Below are 18,518 nucleotides of genomic sequence, written 5' to 3'. Positions count from 1 at the left end.
GCTAACTACCATGCTAGCTGACTATTAAACTGGCTGACTATTAGACTGGCTGACTACCATGCTAGCTGACTATTTGACTGGCTGGCTATCAGACTGGCTGACTATCAGACTGGCTGACTACCATGCTAGCTGACTATTTGACTGGCTGGCTATCAGACTGGCTGACTACCATGCTAGCTGACTATCAGACTGGCTGACTATCATGCTAGCTGACTATTAGACTGGCTGACTACCATGCTAGCTGACTATTAGACTGGCTGACTATCAGACTGGCTGGCTATCAGACTGGCTGGCTATCATAAAAATGTCATCCAAATCGGCCATGTAGTTTGCGAGATCAGCTGCGGATAGACAGACACACAGACTCGTCTGGTGGAGATAATGCAGGGTTCGCACAAGGTCCTTGAAGTGCTTAAAGTGCTTGATTTTTTACATCAAAAGTCAAGGCCTGGAATTCCTTCAAAACAGCCAATTTTTTAACAAGCTGCTTAAAAAGTCCTTGAAATTAAAATCAACCATTCGCATTTTTCCTTTCATCCATGATGAATTGTTCTGAATCAAGAAATAATTTTTTTTTAATTTAAAGTGTAACTAATTGTCGGAAATTGGTTTTAAACCATACATATTGGATCAGATTTTTTTTTCTATAGAAAACGGCGTTTAAAAGTTAATTGTATCCTTTTAAATGCCTGTTTAAAATGAAAAATAGTGCTTAGATAACAACCAGTAGTGTCAGAGACCAATTAGTCATTGTGAGTTTCTCAGGTTCCTTCCACCTCATAGCTATCAGCTTCTTGGCTGCTGTAACGCCCGCCAGAATGATTCTTTTCTGTTGTATGGATGCTGGTAGTGATGATATATCGTTTAGAAGTAGTGTTGCTGCCGTAAGTGGGATTGTTAGGTTACATATGTTTGAATGTTTAGTTGTTATGGATTTCCAAAAACAAGCTACTGGTGGGCAATCCCAAAACATGTGCATATAAGTCCCAATGGCCCTCAGAGAGCACAACGTGCACAGAGAGTCGGTCACCAGTCCCATAGCAAACAGCTTCCCAGTGATACAGCTTTAAACATCGATACACTGTATGGAATGAACATGTTTCAGAATTTCCGATTCTGTCTTTACAACTCTAGTAGGCATTATGGGCTTTCATAAACATCCCGCCTCTCTCCGTCTCTCTCTCTGTCTCTTTCCATCTCTCTCCGTCTCTCCTCCAGGGAACGAGATTACGACGACATGGACGAGGAGGATCCCTTCAACCCGCGGGTCAGGAGGATAGCGGGCCAGAACCCCAGCCACGCCAACATGCACAGCTTCTGCAGCTACAGCAGCAGCATGGGGAGCCAGAGCAGTCTGCCCCCCCCCACGCAGACCGTATCCAACGCACCCATGTCTGAATACATGTGAGTATACTATACACCAGAGCAGTCTGCCCCCCCCCCCCCCCCACGCAGACCGGGTCCAACGCACCCATGTCTGAATACATGTGAGTATACTATACACCAGAGCAGTCTGCCCCCCCCCCCACGCAGACCGTGTCCAACGCACCCGTGTCGGAATACATGTGAGTATACTATACACCCATACGGTTAACCCTTTCACTACCACACTACCAAAGGGTTAACCCTTTCACTGCGACAATATAGAAGGTTAACCCTTTCACTGACACACAACAAATGGGTAACCCTTTCACAACCACACTGCAGAAGGTTAACCGTCTGTAGTGTGGTAGTGAAAGGTTAACCTTCTGTAGTGTGGTAGTGAAAGGTTAACCTTCTGTAGTGTGGTAGTGAAAGGGTTAAAGGTGAAATCTGTAATGCTGACAAACGGCGACCTCTATAGGCAAAAGACGGCTCATCGAGGACTGGTCAGGAACGGCCCTGATTTGTTCATATATATTATTATTTGTTTATATCTCGATTATAATATAATTATTAAAATGTTTAAAATATGTTAGTATGTGAATATAGTATAGTAATTTCTCTCTCTTTCTCTCTCTCTTTCTCTCTCTCCTTTATCTCTCTCACTCTCTTTCTCTCTCTGTATCTCTCTCCCTCTCTCTCTCTCTCTCTCTCACATCTCTCTCCTTTATCTCTCACTCTTTTCTCTCTTTCTCTGTCTCTCTCTCTCCCTCTCTCTCCCATCTCTCTCTCTTTATCTCTCTCTTTATCTCTATCTCTCTTTCACAACTCTTTCTCTCTATATCTATCTCTCTATCTCTCTCTTTATCTCTCTCACTCTATTTCTCCCTCTCTCTCTATATATATATATATATATATCCATCCCTCTTTCTCTCTCTCTCTCTCTCTCTCTCTCTCTCTCAGCAACCAGACAGCGTTATTTGGGGGGAATCCCCGGCATGAGAATGTGCCTCTGATTGGACGAGGATCTCCTCCCCCCTCGGTGCGTTGGGTCCCAGAGGCCAAGTCCTACTACCTATGACATCACATATTTCTGAGTTAGCCAATCGACTTTTAGAATAATGTTAAAGATAATTTATTTTGTATTTATTCATTACCTAGTACAATTAGTTTGAAGTGTGTGTGTGTGTGTGTGTGTGTGTGTGTGTGTGTGTGTGTTTATCTTTATTTGTATATGTGGTTCGAGGAGACTTCTGATCCTGTTGAGTTGTGAATTGGTTAATCTTAGCCACTAAGCTACACTGTGCAGAAATATCTTTGCTGCCCTCATCAGGGAATTCTTTCAAAGGAATCTCCCCCAGGCCAGTTCAGCAGTACTCAGGTCGCTTTCACATATAGTTTTGGTGGACTCGGTGCGGTTCTGGGGGTGAAGTTGCAACATTGTTGCATTCTTCATTTGGTTCGCCTGCTTTCACACAGATATCTGTGAGGCGGACCGAGATCTTCTGAACAATGTCACGCGGTCGAAAAGGGCGCTTGTCTATTGGACAGTGGAAATGTGTGTGTGGCTGCGATCCTGTGTGTGCGCGCGCGCGTGTGTGTGTGTCTGTGTGTGTACTGCGGAGCCCTCCAGATCAGCGGAGCCGAGTTTTGACATGGCATTGATCCATTGTTCTATTGAAGCACATTACCACCATCCTCTCGCTAAACAACTTGTAGACCACGGTGTTTTTATGAGTGCCCACAAGTAGCTGTTTTAATAATATAATAAGCCGCGCGCCTCGGTAATAATAATAAGCCGCGTTTTTTCTTCCTTCTTCCCAAGATGCACAGACATATATAGATAGATAGCTAGAGAGATTAGATGCAGTGTGCTTGTTTTGAGTGCTGCGAGCAGTGGTAATAATAATCACTTCCTATATTTGGTTCGCATTTGGTTCGATGAAGCCGAACCGAGACCTACGTTTTCAGGCGGACTAGAGTTCGCCTGCTTGGTCCGCGGACCGAGTTCGACGCGCATTCACACAGACCCGAAAAACCGGACTATCGAATTCTGGTCCGAAAGTCCGGACCAAACAGCCCCTGTGTGAAAGCGACCTCAGACTCCCCTAGGGCTGACCTCGTCTAGTCGACTAATCGATCGAAAGGAGCCGTAGTCGACTGCCAACCTCTTAGTCGAATGCAAAAAATAATAATAAAACATTATAATTGTTTTTTATTATACTTTTTTTTTTTGTCATTCTTTCCAAATGCAAAGAGGCCTCGAAGCATGGCTAATGCTAATGGCGCACATACCAGCGAGGCTAACTGCCTAAGAAAACTGGCACTAACATTAACTTCTCAAAGGAGTGTGTGTGTGTGTGTGCGTGCGTGTACGACTGTACGTGTGTGTGTGTGTGTGTGTGTGTTCATTTGCACGTGTTTGTGTGAGATGTGAAAGCCTTTTTGATTTGTGGCTCCTAAAACACAGAAGTGTGTCTGTTCACGAGCCCCGACACGGTCAAACAAGAATGGTGGACTTTCACATCCAAGAAACATTAGTATTTTCCCTTTTTAAAAAGAGGAATGACACCCATTCTAAGAATTCACATAAGTTCTTCCTGTGCCCCCAGGACAAGTGTAGTCAGTATGTCTTGAACACGCTCCACTCTCTCCTAAAGCTAGAAATCAGAGAGAGAGAGAGAACCCTTCAATCTGTGATGTCACTGGGATGTAAAAATCTGAGGCTTCTCTGTGGCTTTGTGGCCACACGATATTTATGTGAGCCTTTACGCCAAAATGGGGTTTTAATTCTGGTTCAGACCTTGTAACACTGCTAGAATATAAACCTCACTTTGGGTGTAAGAGCTCACATAAACATTTTACAACCCAATAAAGTCAGAGTTCATTGGGTCTCATTCTCCAACGGACTTAAGACAAAAAATTAGCTCTTAGGGCCATTTAAGACATCTTAGATTTTGGGATTCCCCAACCGTCCCTAAGCTTGGATTCGGCTTTATTTGGGAGGGATCATAGTGATTCCTTCATGTCAACTCTACAGGCCTCCTTGGAATTAATTAATCCTAATTAAAATAAATATGACAATATTTGTACGATAAAAGATTACGCATTTGATGTTGGAAAAATAAATTAAATAAATAAAATCCAAGCTTAGGTTGGGGAATCCCAAAATCTAAGATGTCTTAAATGGCCCTAAGGGCAATTTTTTTGTCTTAAGTCCATTGGAGAATGAGACCCATTGTCTGTGGAGCAGCCGCAGATCTTTACATCCCAGTGACCTCACGGATCGGATGGTTCTCTCTCTCTGATCTCTAGCTTTAGGAGAGAGCGGTTCACACAGACTGGCGGCCCTGTCCCGGGTCACAGGAAGAACATACTACAGGGTTCACACAAGGTCCTTGAAGTGCTTAAAGTGCTTGGTTTTTGAAAAAAAGAAGTCAAGGCCTGGAATTCCTTGAAAACAGCCAATTTTTTTAACAAGGTGCTTTTGTTCATCCATGATCAAATTGTTTTGAAGCAAGAAATAATTTTTTTTAGTGTAACTAATTGTCGGAAATTGGTTTTAAGCCATACATATTAGATCAGTACAGTTTTTCAATAAAAAACGCATTTAAAAGTTAATTGTATCATTTCAAATGCCCTTTTAAAATGAAAAATAGTGCTTGGAAAAGTACTTGAAAGTCATTGAATTTCATTTTGCAATGTCTGTGGGAACCCTGATACTATGTGAATAAAGTGGGTAACGTTCCCCTCTAAGACTACTGAACTTGATCAACAACTAGAGCAGGAAAGATATGCACTTTAAATACATATTATTTCAACATTATTTATTATTATTATGAATAATAATAATACAAATTCTATACCATTGCATGCAAATACTTTGATAAAGTAATTGCAAAGTACCAGCCTCTAATTAGTTACAAATTATTACTGTACAGACTCTATACACAACAACTTTGCAGCCACTATACTTTTTCAGCTAACAGCTTCTTTTATATTTTGTTTGTCGTTTCTATGTTTGTTTGTTTTTTCTACGTTTGTTTGTTTTTTCTATGTTTGTTTGTATCTTTCATTTATTACTTCCTTCTTATTTTTTATCAACTTTTGGAGGTTTACACTCAGCAATATAGAAACAGAGTAAGTGGTTGCTAGTATTCCTTTTGAACTCCCAACAGGAGAGATTCCCTCACCTTCCTTCTGTTGCATCTCCTTTTTTTTAATTTTTTTTAATAAACCTTTATTTACTTTAAAGGGGAATGCCACCCGTTTTACTAATTCGCATTGGTTATCCCTGTGCCCGGGACAGACGAGTCAAGGTTTTTAACACACACACACCGCTCTCTCCTGAAGCCAGAAATCAGAAAGAACATGTGATATCAGATCCTGAGCTGCTCAGACTGGGCTACGCTGACTTAGTGGAGCCATAACAGGTCAAGTTAACCCTTTCACTGCCATACGACAGCCGGTTAACCCTTTCACTGTGACAATACAGAAGGTTAGCCGCAGAGTGTTACGAATGGGGGTAGTGTGGAGAGGAGAGAGAACCCAATACTGCGGACAATGACTAATGAATGGAGGAAATGGAGACGGCAGTTGCTCTTCTCAGATACTGGGATTTATTTATTAGAGAATAACTGGAGCATGAATAATAATACCGGGACAAACAAAACAAAGGGCAACGCGGCGCTGGCACAACATACAAAACGAACTGGGACAACGAGAAAACAAAGATGCACAAAACGGAATACTAAGCTTACTTACAATGACTCAAAACAAAGACAGCAAGGCATGGGAGAAGACAGGAGACACGACGAGCAGGGGAACACAGAGGAACTGGAGGAAATGACGCCACGACGAGGAGAGAAAGACACACACTTAAATACCTAGACTAATCATGATTGAAAACACCTGGCAGGCCAGTCTAAAACATTTAACACCAACTAAACACCAAAGCAATCTCACAAACACAAAACCAAAACAGGGGAACCACATCACACAAGGTAAGGGAAGGTCAACAACACACACAATGAAATTACATTACTCAAACAATTAATTACATTAAGCACATTTGTGAGAACAGACTAAATGGACGCCTGCACCGTCTGATGGTGCCCACTAGAGTGTGCCATGAGACCACTGACAGGAGGTAGGGAATGTCCAATGTCTTTCTGATCATAACAGGCCCACAAAGGGCTGGGCCTGGGGTCGTTACAGCAGAGCTAATGATGCTAATGATGGAGCATCGCCGTCGGTTGTGTGATAGTAAAGGGTTAACCTTCTGTCGTGTGGCAGTGAAAGGGTTAAGTTCTCACACCCAGACAAGGTGTTTATTCTCATATTGCCGACTCAGAATCAGAAAGGTCTTTATTGCCAGGTAGTTTTTCACATACAATGAATTTGCTTTGGTCGTTTTCGGTGCAACATTAACGGACAGATAATAAAATAAAAAGGTGTTAATAGTAAAAGTAAAATAAAATAAAAAGGAATTTGAACTCAATTAAGATAGAAGCACAATAGAATAGAATAGAATTATGAAATAAAAATAGGCCAGGGCTGAACAACTGTCAAATAAAAAGGTGGAATAAAATAAAATGGGATATCAACTCAATTAAATAAGGAGCACAATAGAATATAGTATAATGATAAGTAAAAAGAAAAGAATATTAAAAATAACTGCGCTTAACAAGAAATAAAACCTCCTTTTGGTTTAAGAGCCCACACACACATGTTATCGGCCCATAGAGTCAGTGCCCCATTCACCGTCTATGGAGCAGCCCCAGATTTTAAACTACCGTATGGTGACATCAAGTAAACATTGTCTATGTGATTTCTAGCTTTAGGAAATAGTGGTGCACGTTACGTCACAAATATTGGACTTTCTTTATTTTATTTTTTAATGAGTGGAATTCCCCTTTAATTCCATTTGGTTCCTCTGCAATCTACCCTGTTTGGCATGGCTTTGAAATCACCTCTTAACCATTACTCTTATCCCAGAGTGCCGTTTGACCTTGTAAGGTTTTGTCACCGCCCCCAGGTGTTTAGAGGGTGGTACTGTAGTAGTGGTGTCCCTGGGCACACACACACACACACACACACACACGCACGCACACACACACACACACACACACACGTTCTCCTGTTGCCTCAGTGTGTGCATGTGTTGAACCTCCCTGCATCTGATCCTACAGCTTCTGCTGCCGTGAGGCGCGACGCACCGGGTGGCGCTATAGATGTCTGTTGTCCTCCTGGTTTGCGGTCCTCCTATATTCCACTTACAGGAAAGAGACGTGAATTTCACCTGTGAAATTAAAGAAACACGCCGACATTACGTGAAAGTTGATTACCGTCTTCTCCACCAGAGTTACACAAGAAGATGGATAACAATTTCCTCTCTGTGCGTTCGGTAGAAATAGAATATAGTATAGAATAGAAGTACTTTATTGATCCCGAGGGAAATTCAGCACCACAGATGGTGGTGGGGTTGAGGTGAACCAGGTTGTGATCCGACCGACCCAGCTGTGGCAGTGGAGAGGAGCTGTAAAGCCTCCTTGGTGTTGGCATACAGCAGGTCCTACTTTACCTGGTGTGGCAACTGACATATTACTGTGTGAAGCTATCCGGCTACAAGCTTAGCCTAGTTTAGCACAAATGAATGGAAGCGGATACGGACCGCTAGCCTAGCTTAAAACCAGTGATGGGAATAACGGTGTTATAAATAACGGCGTTACTGACGGCGTTAGTTTTTTCAGTAACAAGTAATCTAACGGATTACTCTTCCAATCTTAATAACGCCGTTACCGTTACTGCCAAAAAATGCGGCGCGTTACTATGATTGAAGCTGTTTTTTTCATCAGACAGATCTCTGCGCCGAGAGGCAATAGTCTACTGTTCTTCCTGGGCAGTGCACGAGACAAGCGCATACATGCTGACGATTGGCTGAGTTTGAGTAAAATGTCATGGTAAGCCAATCAGAGGTAGAGGTGGGCGGGTGTTCGAAAGCATCCTCACAGCGACAACACAAGCGACTCAGTCAACGACAGACCGCGGGTCCGTGTACGTTTTGATAGTTTGTTTGGCGAGCCCAAATAATCCAAAACGAATCCAACGAACAACACAAGCGAGCAGTCAACGACAGACCGCGGGTCCATGAGCGTTTTTTGTTCACTCTTGTGTTTGTTGTGTTGCAGCGCAGGGCACTACAGTAGTGGAGGCTCTACTGCCAGTGCTGACAGCCTTATCAACATTAGTGCTGCACTTCCTGGTTTAATAGCACAGTCTTCAGGTGCTCAGAGATATATATATCTGTATGTCATGCATGTCTTAAATGTCATGATTAGATTAGTTTAGATGATTAGATTAGATTCTTATATCTGTATGTTGTGTATGTCATAAATGTCATGAATTGAAAATGGGGGACCCTGATGTAAACAAGACGAAAGTCTTTCTCTGGTCTGCATCCCCTTAACAATTGTGTGTATTGAGCTGTACTGTACTGTACCTATTCTGCAATCTGTTAATTAAAATGTTCAATCAATCAGTATATATTTGTTATTTATTTTTGGTATAGTGCTAACAAGCATAATTTAATGTTGCCCAGTTGTGGCCTGTTGAGGGGCAATACATATCAAAAGTTCCAAAACATCTATTGTGTTTGTATTGGTATGATCCACTATATAAACATACCGGTAGTAATTATAATATCTACATACATGGCATTTGATTGGAGGCTAGTCTCACTTTGTCCCACAGCAACATTAAAATAGTTTAGATTTGTGTATGTTGTTTATGTTTTTGTTTTTTGAAAAAGCCCTCAGCTCGGAACTAGGCAAAATCTGCATATGGCTCGCCGACAACAAACTATCATTACACATGGGCAAAACAGAGTCCATTCTCTTCGGTTCAAATAACAAACTCAGCAAGACCGACGGCTTCTCGGTTACAGTGGGTGACAATATTATCCCAAGGAAAGATGAAATTACCTACCTGGGTTCCATCCTAGAGGCTAATCTTTCCTGTGACAAAATGGCATCCAATGTAATAAAAAAAGTCAACCAACGAACGCGATTCTTGTACCGGATCTCCGCTCTGGTAAACAAGAATACCCTGAAGACTCTAGCAGGAGCACTCATTCAAGGGTACTACGACTATGCTTGCACCTCATGGTACCAAAGCACCTCAAAGGCACTAAAAAACAAATTACAAACATCTCAAAACAAGCTAGTCAGACTACTACTTGACCTGACTCCTAGAACCCACCTCACCCCTGCCCACTTTGACAACCTAGGATGGCTTAGAGTAGACGACAGAGTACAGCAACTTGCAATGGGCCTGGTCTACAAGATACACTACGCGACCAAGGTACCCATGTACATGTCAAAATACTTCCCAAAGGTCAGTGAATACCACGATCACAACACCAGAGGGAGCTCCACAAATCATGTAAAACCCAGATTCGGATCAAGCAAGGGACTAAACACGTTTCGCAATTATGCCACATCAATGTGGAACGCCCTGCCTAAAGCTGTAAAGGAATGTGAATCACTACCCACCTTCAAAAACACTCTCAAAAAACACCTACGTGAGACTGCAATTCGAAACTGGCCCCTACAAATGTCCTAACCTAGTTGTACAGTAAATGACCAAGTAAGGCTTTGTCAATATTCCAATGTACAGTGTAAAATGTGTGTGTGTCTCCTTCCCAACCCCCCCCCCCCCCCCCCCCACCTCCAATGTACAGCCCTCACCCAACCCACCCAACCCCACCCCACCCAACCAACCTCCTCCAATGTACAGTTTCTATGCCAAATGTATATACACTCCTTTTCTGGACACTTTTGTATCACAAACAGTACTGTATTTGCAAATCTGATATGTCATAAATGTATAGATGTAGCAGTACTGTCTATCTGTATGTCATGTATGTCATATATGTTATGATGAATTGAAAATGGGGGACCCTGATGTAAACAAGTCGAAAGTCTTTCTCTGGTCTGCATCCCCTTAACAATTGTATGTATTGAGCTGTACTGTACTGTACCCATTCTGCAATCTGTTAATAAACTTTTCAATCAATCAATCAATCAATCAATCAATCATGTAAAAAATGTACTTGAAAGTAACGCAATAGTTACTTTCTGAAGTAACTAGTTACTTTTATAATTTGTAACTGAGTAAGTAATTTAGTTACTTTTTGGAAGAAGTAACTAGTAACTGTAACTAGTTACTTTTTTAAAGTAACTTGCCCAACACTGCTTAAAACTCTGGGAGAGGTGTTTTTGGCCAACAGCTAAGCTAGCTGGTCCATATCGGCTAGCAGCTGGATAGCTTTCTACTGAACGTACAGAGAATAAATTGATATTTCTTCTTGTCTGGCTCTGGAGAAGCGCCTTTCCCATAATGTCGGTGTGTTCCTTTTAAAGCCAAAGTTTCTCGCGTAACGCCATGGAAAAATTGCATGTGTGAACTAATTCACGTAAGCACACGTGGACAAACACACGTCTGTGATAACTAGATTCTTCACGTGCAAAATTCACATGGGATTTTCAGTAAGGGCCGTGGCTTCTAAAGGTTCGCTGCGTGAGTGATATCACAGTTTCCCCTCACTGTACATCTCAGAGTAATTCACACACAGCCCCCCGGGTACTTTATGTCCACCTTTCATCGTCCCTCGTTGGCGTCAGAGGGACAAGGGGTTGAGCACAATGTCGCCCCCACACTTTATACACTATGTTGTACATAGAATGCCAGGTAACCACGTTCCCCTTGTGTGGCTGTACCCAAGAAGCATGTTGAGACAATGGGATTTTGAATTGGAAACATATAATTATTGTTTCTTTCTTTCTTTCTTTCTTTCTTTCTTTCTTTCTTTCTTTCTTTCTTTCTTTCTTTCTTTCTTTCTTTCTTTCTTTCTTTCTTTCTTTCTTTCTTTCTTTCTCTCTTTCTTTCTTTTCATTTTGCCACACACAATCACCTGGCGTTTGCCACACACAGGCTACAGCAGTCATGCGACGAGAAACAATTCCCGGTGATTCCTGTGTGTCTGCGATTCCTTCCCCAATAAAACATTATTTGTTTCCTCAAATTGAAACATACCATTATCTCAACAGGCTCAGTTTGACAGGCATGGCTTGAGCCCATAGTCCTATACTTATTTTTTTTCTTTCTTTCTCCAATCTCCATTGAGAGGTATTGTAACTCCAGGACTCCAGGCTTTAAATCCATGTGTTTCAAAACCGGCCTGTTTAAGTCTATAGTTCATATCAATACGAACCAGTTTACTATGATATTTCTTAATATTTTGTCTGTTCTTATTGTGGCTCCTGTTCCTTCACAGTATTCTCCCAGTATGAGAGCCACCTACCTCTCTATGACAGAGGAACAGAGGAGACACTTTGGGAGCGACTTCCAGGTGTAGATCGCCATCTCCTCCTCCTCCTCCTCCTCCTCCTCCTCCTCCTCCTCCTCCTCCTCCTCCTCCTCCTCCTCCCTCTCTTCCTCCCTCCCTCCATCTTCTCTCCTCGGCTCATCTCTTCAAGAGGGACTCCCCCGAGCATGTGTGACCACACACACACACACACACACACACACACACACACACACACACACACACACACACACACACACACACACACACACACACACACACACACAACAGACACACACACACAGTTTGTGGTGGAGAGAGTATTCCCACAGTGATATGACCTGATGGTGTCAATCACAACGGGAAGGCGCGGCCGCTGCCCAACACCGGGTCACCAGCTCCGCCTCCAGGAGTCATTTGACATTTGTCACTCAAGGTTTTAGAACCGCCTCCAGGAGTCATCTGACATCTGTCACTCAAGGTTTTAGAACCGCCTCCAGGAGTCATCTGAAGTCACTCATGGTTTTAGAAGCGGATTGATTCACTCTTTTAATTGTTCCACGTACATTTTTCAGTACAGTATATGCAGGGTTCGCGCAAGGTCCTTGAAGTGTGTAAAAGAAAAGAAAAAAATGTAAGTCAAGGCCTGGAATTCCTTGAAAACGGCAAAAAAAATTACGAGGTGCTTAAAAAGTCCTTGAAATTCAAATCAACCATTCTCATTGAAAGTTTTGCTCATCCATGATAAAGATTTTCTGAATCAAGAAATGTTTTATTTAAAGTGTAACTAATTGTCGGAAATTGGTTTTAAGCCATACATATTGGATACATTTTTTTTCTTTTATATAAAAAACAGAATTTAAAAGTGAATTGTACCTATCCTTTTAATGTGCCATTTTAAAATGAAAAATAATGCTTAGGAAAGTACTTGAAAGTCCTTGAATTTAATTTTGCAATGTCTGTGGGAACCCTGGTCTATGTACTGGGAAATGTGTCCCGTGGATTAGGGCATATACTGTGTGTAGTACACTTGTTTGTGTAATATTGACTTGACTCCAGGTGGAATGTGGAATCACAGCTGTTGTATCATGCATACCTGTATCATCCCATAATGTGTCTGTCTGTTGACGATCCCTGTTGAAAAGGTGTTTTTTATCTTTAATTTTTTAATTGATGATGTATGAGGGAGGTGTAATCTGACGTCACTGGTTGTTCCACCCGTATAGGGATTTATCATTGGGAAAATGGATTATCGGCTATTGTAACAATTCTGCCGCATGCTAATTGAAAAGCTTTCCATTTTTGCAGAAAATGAGTTCCCTTCTATCACTAACATTATTGTTTAAGCATTTTTGGTTAAAATAAAATGTGGCGATTTTCTTTTTATGATTAATTGCGAATATTTTCATGTTGAGCTATAGATTGTGGATGAATACGCACACAGAAAGCTACACCATGCAAATGTTAATGCTTTATTTGTTTTAAACAAGACGATTTAGAAATGGGCAATGATACATTGCGTTGGACAGAGGGTGGAACACGAAAAACGGCAATGACGTAACCACTACACCTCCCTATTGAAATTGCTTTCTTATTTAGTTCCAGGTGTTGGTTGCTAACACAACATGTTTTAAACTTTTGATGAAAAATAGTAAAGATTTACCAGGAAGTGAAATGACAATGAAGCGATTCGGCTACAAGCGATTTTGCATTCATCGTCCGTATGTGAAATTATGTGGAGAGTGAATTGTGCGAACAGTGAATTGTTTCTCTACACTCGCTTGAGTCATTCAGATTAAATTGGGTAAAAAAAATAAAAATAAGCAACTTTAAAAATGACTTAAACCAGTGGTTCCCAAACCTTTTCATTCAGGCCCTGCACTTGGGTAGTTGGATATTAGTGTAGTTGAAATATTGGGTAATTGAAATATTTTCCAGCCCCCACCTAACCTGGTCCCCACCTAGATGTAGGCTAGAATAATGTTTTGGCTACAAACATGCCATTTCCTCTACTACTAACAAGACAAGATTAACATAACACAAAGACACAATTATAGATTTAAATTGTATTTGAAAATGAACAAAAGCTTAGGAGATATGAGATTTATTTTCATTCAAATAATAATAATTAGCCTAATCATTTGCCTCAACATTTTGTGGCAAAACCTATTTAAGCTTCTGAATGTGCTCTGTATAAAGAATAACACATGACGAAGGTTATCCTATAACCCTAGTTACTGGCAAATCGTCTTGCTTCGCCTATTGGACTACGCTCGCCGCCGGTTGTGTGATAGTAAAGGGTTAACCTTATGTCGTGCGGCAGTTAAAGGGGTAACCGCCTGTAGTGCGGCAGTGAAAGGGTTAACATGTGTGTTGTCGCAGTGAAAGGGTTAACCGTTTGGTAGTGCGGCAGTGAAAGGGTTAACATCTACGTAGCCATGCCCACTTCCGGTAGTATATAACCCGGTGTAGTGGCCATGCTCACCCTTTCCGAGTCTGAATTTCACGTGAAAACAGCCAGGGGTCCTCAGGGCCGTAAAGCAAAGACGCTTCGCCAGTAGTCATATAACAGTCAGTTCATTTTTGTTGACATTGGTGTTTATGGCGTTTTGGTAGACTCTGCAGTACCTCTACGCCCCACTGGGGGGGGGGGGGGGGGGGTCGCACCTCACACGTTGGGAACCATTGACATAAACGATTAATTTCTATACAATACTGCTGATAATAACGATCCATTGAATAGGGAGGTGTAGTCTGACGTCACGTCACTGATTGTTCCACCCGTATAGGGTTTTATCATTGGGAAAATGGATTCTCGGCTATTGTAACAATTCTGCCGCATTAAAATTTAAAAGCTTTCCATTTTTGCCCAAAATGAGTTCCCTTCTATCACTAACATTATTGTTTAAGCATTTTTGGTTGAAATAAAATTTGCCGATTTTCTTTTTATGATTAATTGCGAATATTTTCATGTTGAGCTATAGATTGTGGATGAATACGCACAGAAAGCTACACCATGCAAATGTTAATGCTTTATTTGTTTTAAACGAGACAATTTAGAAATGGGCAATGGGGAAATACATTGCATTGGACAGAGGGTGGAACACGAAAAACGGCAATGACGTAACCACTACACCTCCCTATTGAAACATCTCGTTGGAACATGGAAGCATGTTTTTGTGTGCCTATGACCACTCCCCTTGTTTCAGCAATCCCGCAGATTCTCCCCAAGAGTCTGTCCCACTCCTGCTTATAAACATTATGTTCCCCTTTCAACGTCTTCTTCAAAAGCCTTGATGAGGAGCACTGCATTTTCTTCAGGGCATTTATTCGAGTCTTCAGAAAAAAGGAAACGTGTATAATCTCAGAGTCGGGTTACTGCTACACGTGCCATATTTATGTGTACTGTTCTTTATGCTTGATAATTGTGAAGCACAAAACACAACACTGTGTACACAGAGGGTATTATTATGTCATGTCGGTGACCACGTTCATATTGCAATTACACACACACACATGCATACACGTACACTTTGAATAGTCTTCTTTTTTTTTTTTTTTTTTAAGATGGAGACTTTTCAGACCAAGACCTCTGTAAATAACTTGTACAATAACAGATTTCTGTCATATTTTGTTGTGAGTTCATTTAAAATGCAGTTTAAATGTTTTATTTCAGTTGTCTCAATGTACCACTTTTAGAATTATTTTTATTTAAAACGTTTTTTTATTTTATTTTTTACTTTTGGCTGGCTTTGCAAAGAAAAAGATTATAACACAATTATTCACATGGGCCATTGGCACAGCAAGGCTGTGTTTTATGCATATTATATAATTCAACCAATACCCATGCAAAGCAAATTTTCGCCATCTCTTGGAAAGTCGTGCAGCCCTAACTAACATAACAAGTTTGTTCATTTAACTCCACTAATTCTTTCTACAATTTATAGAACTCGCCTAAAGAATACATTCATAGTTTGTTCAATAATGTTTTGATTGCATAGGGATATACATCATATGTATAATTCTTTATTTTGTATTATTATTATTTCATCGTATGTCATTGTTTGTTTGAGTGCATGTGACACTGTACAGCCATTGAGAGTGGTGCTTAATTTTGTGTGTGACCCCAGGCTCTGGGGTATAATTGTGAATTTAATTAAAAAAAAATACTTTTGAGTATAATTTTCTGTTTCTGAGATGATTACATCCGGTTACAATCATTGTATTTATTTCTAGAACATTTTGGAATGATTCAATGTTACTCATATTTAATTCACTAGAAGTATCTTGATCCATTTTACATATCAATTTGGCGGTCCGGTGGGCACGTCATTTTTATGACCCGGTGCAAATACTTGGCAGAAATGAATGTATCTTAATTTCTTAATCGACCAGTCATTTTGTCCTTGATACTAACTACTGCATGTGGGATTAATGGGACAATTGCGTTTCAGTATGTTATGCTTTCTTAATGTTATAATTTTTTAAAGCCAACTTGCTCATCCTAAATGACCTGATTATGTTGCAGTCAGACAGAGTATGCACTGCTAGATGCAGCGATGCCTTGCATCTCTCTGAAGAGTATATTAGGACCTGAGGAACAGCAAAGGGCAGTGGTGGAAGCTGTCATGGAGTTTCTTGTGGACACTGGCAGGCCTGCATCATAAGGTGTAAGGACACAGAATTGTGCAGTACCTAAAAACAATCGGTGTGAGGCAGCAATACGCCGACGGGCGTCTAGACTGCCGGAAAGCCAAAAGAAGAAGAAGAAGTGCACTGACGCTGGTGACCTGATCTGCTGCAACGCTAAGCTAGTTTTGGCTAGCGATTTTCCCTTTTTAAACTGCCGTTTAAAATTCAAAATCCACTGCTTTATAAGGGAGAAATGTATATTATAATGCTTTGTTCACGCGACCACAGCTGCATCTGCATGGACCACAGACGAAGCTACAGTAGGAGCGGTGGTCGCGGCAGCCGGTTCCGGAAATACGTCACCCGTGAGAGGTGTATTCAGAAGCGTTGCTTGGTTACAGTAAACTAAACTCAGCTGGTTTGTGAATCCAGGGAAACGTTAGAGAGACATCTAAATATTGAGGAACACAAAGTTAGTCAACAACGTTGCACTTCAATGTGATCCATTCCTAAGAGGACAGACGAGGTAAGAACCAAACTATCCGATTGCATCTGAAATGGCTTGATTTTGTTGATATAGAGGAGGAGGACAGATCATCCTTTTCACACAACAACAGTTCTAACTTTTTGGTTAGTTTATGTTTCGTTTAGTTTACTCAGTTTATTTGATCAGGGACAGTGCATATCAATCAACAGTTTATACATTTATAAATGAATACAAATTAAAACTATAATATAGTTAAATATGCTAACATTAGCAGGGTTGTATTGTATTGTACCCATTCTGCAATCTTAAATAAAGTTTTCATTCATTCACACATATGGCAGGCACACACACATAATCATAAATCACATAACCACATAATCACAATAAGGACAGTCAGGCTAGTATGTATATATATATATTTATGTACACAACATGAGAGATAGTGTGTGTCTCACCCAGGGACGTTCACAGACCTTTGGAGGGGCTATTGCTCTAACCTTTGTTATGAATGAGAGAAGCCACACAGCAGGAGATTTTCCGAGTGACGATCGCGCAGCAACTTCTGTGTTCTGTCGCCTGGCTAAATATCGCCTCAATCCTATTTTTTTTAGGCAGACAGGCGACACAGCAAGGACAATGAGGAAATAACATGACTTCTACTGGTGTATCATTTGTAATATACATTTATTTATCAATACATTCATTGATCAATAACCTACATATTATTACCATATTAGTGTGTGTCTCACCTAACCTCTAGAAAAGACTCACGCACATCCAAAGTCACGGGTGCTTGACTCAAAAATAGATCTGTAAAGTAAAAAAGAAGTCAGCACACCGTCTGTAGTGTTCCCAAGTTTTATTCAAATAAACACAATGTTTCGGCCTGTGGCCTTTGTCAAGTGTCACCAACATGTGAAAGGGGTGGGGTATATAATATACATAGGCGATGAACCAGTCAAAGTTTGAATCAATTAGCCTATAGGCTACAAATTTGCAAACAAATTGTACAGCTTAAATGTTAGAACATACATGGTTTCAATAACAGTAGTAGCTAGATGTATCACACTTTCACATGTAAAATTGAGAAAAATATAATAACCTCTACCTAATCACCTAACCTCTCTACCAGATCACAACATGGAGTTGGTGTACGTCTACACCAAGAAGCGCTGTGAGTTTGGCCGACAGTGCAACTTCACGGACCGCCCCGCCGAGCTGCACGTGGACATCCTCCCTGATCCGTCCCTGGCCGCCAACTTCCTGGCGAGGGACCCCTGTGACGTCCCCCTGCAGTGTTCACAGGAGATGTCTGAGCACGAGGTGAGTAGAGACCCCTGTGACGTCCCCCTGCAGTGTTCACAGGAGATGTCTGAGCACCAGGTGAGTAGAGACCCCTGTTACGTCCCCCTGCAGTGTTCACAGGAGATGTCTGAGCACGAGGTGAGTAGAGACCCCTGTGACGTCCCCCTGCAGTGTTCACAGGAGATGTCTGAGCACCAGGTGAGTAGAGACCCCTGTGACGTCCCCCTGCAGTGTTCACAGGAGATGTCTGAGCACCAGGTGAGTAGAGACCCCTGTGACGTCCCCCTGCAGTGTTCACAGGAGATGTCTGAGCACGAGGTGAGTAGAGACCCCTGTGACGTCCCCCTGCAGTGTTCACAGGAGAGG

General features: G+C 41.4%; 2 protein-coding genes across 2 annotated transcripts in view; both read left to right on the top strand.

The window, feature by feature from the left end:
* ttyh2 (tweety family member 2) overlaps window positions 1–11,993 on the top strand; it is a 260,383-nt gene extending 248,390 nt beyond the window's left edge. The window contains 3 exon segments of the mRNA XM_084330305.1: window positions 1,219–1,404; window positions 2,326–2,404; window positions 11,699–11,993. Coding sequence (XP_084186431.1) covers window positions 1,219–1,404; window positions 2,326–2,404; window positions 11,699–11,779 — 346 coding nt within the window. The 3' untranslated portion in view covers window positions 11,780–11,993.
* A 5,994-nt stretch (window positions 11,994–17,987) lies between these two features.
* dnai2b (dynein, axonemal, intermediate chain 2b) overlaps window positions 17,988–18,518 on the top strand; it is a gene marked incomplete at its 5' end in the record, with an annotated part of 63,613 nt that continues 63,082 nt past the window's right edge. Inside the window, one exon of the mRNA XM_084330323.1 lies at window positions 17,988–18,170. Coding sequence (XP_084186449.1) covers window positions 17,988–18,170 — 183 coding nt within the window. The remainder of the gene's footprint in view (window positions 18,171–18,518) is intronic.

The sequence above is a fragment of the Notolepis coatsorum genome (assembly GCF_963971535.1).
Source record: "Notolepis coatsorum genome assembly, chromosome: 15".
NCBI lineage: Eukaryota > Metazoa > Chordata > Actinopteri > Aulopiformes > Paralepididae > Notolepis > Notolepis coatsorum.
This window is presented reverse-complemented; position numbering and strand designations above follow the sequence as displayed.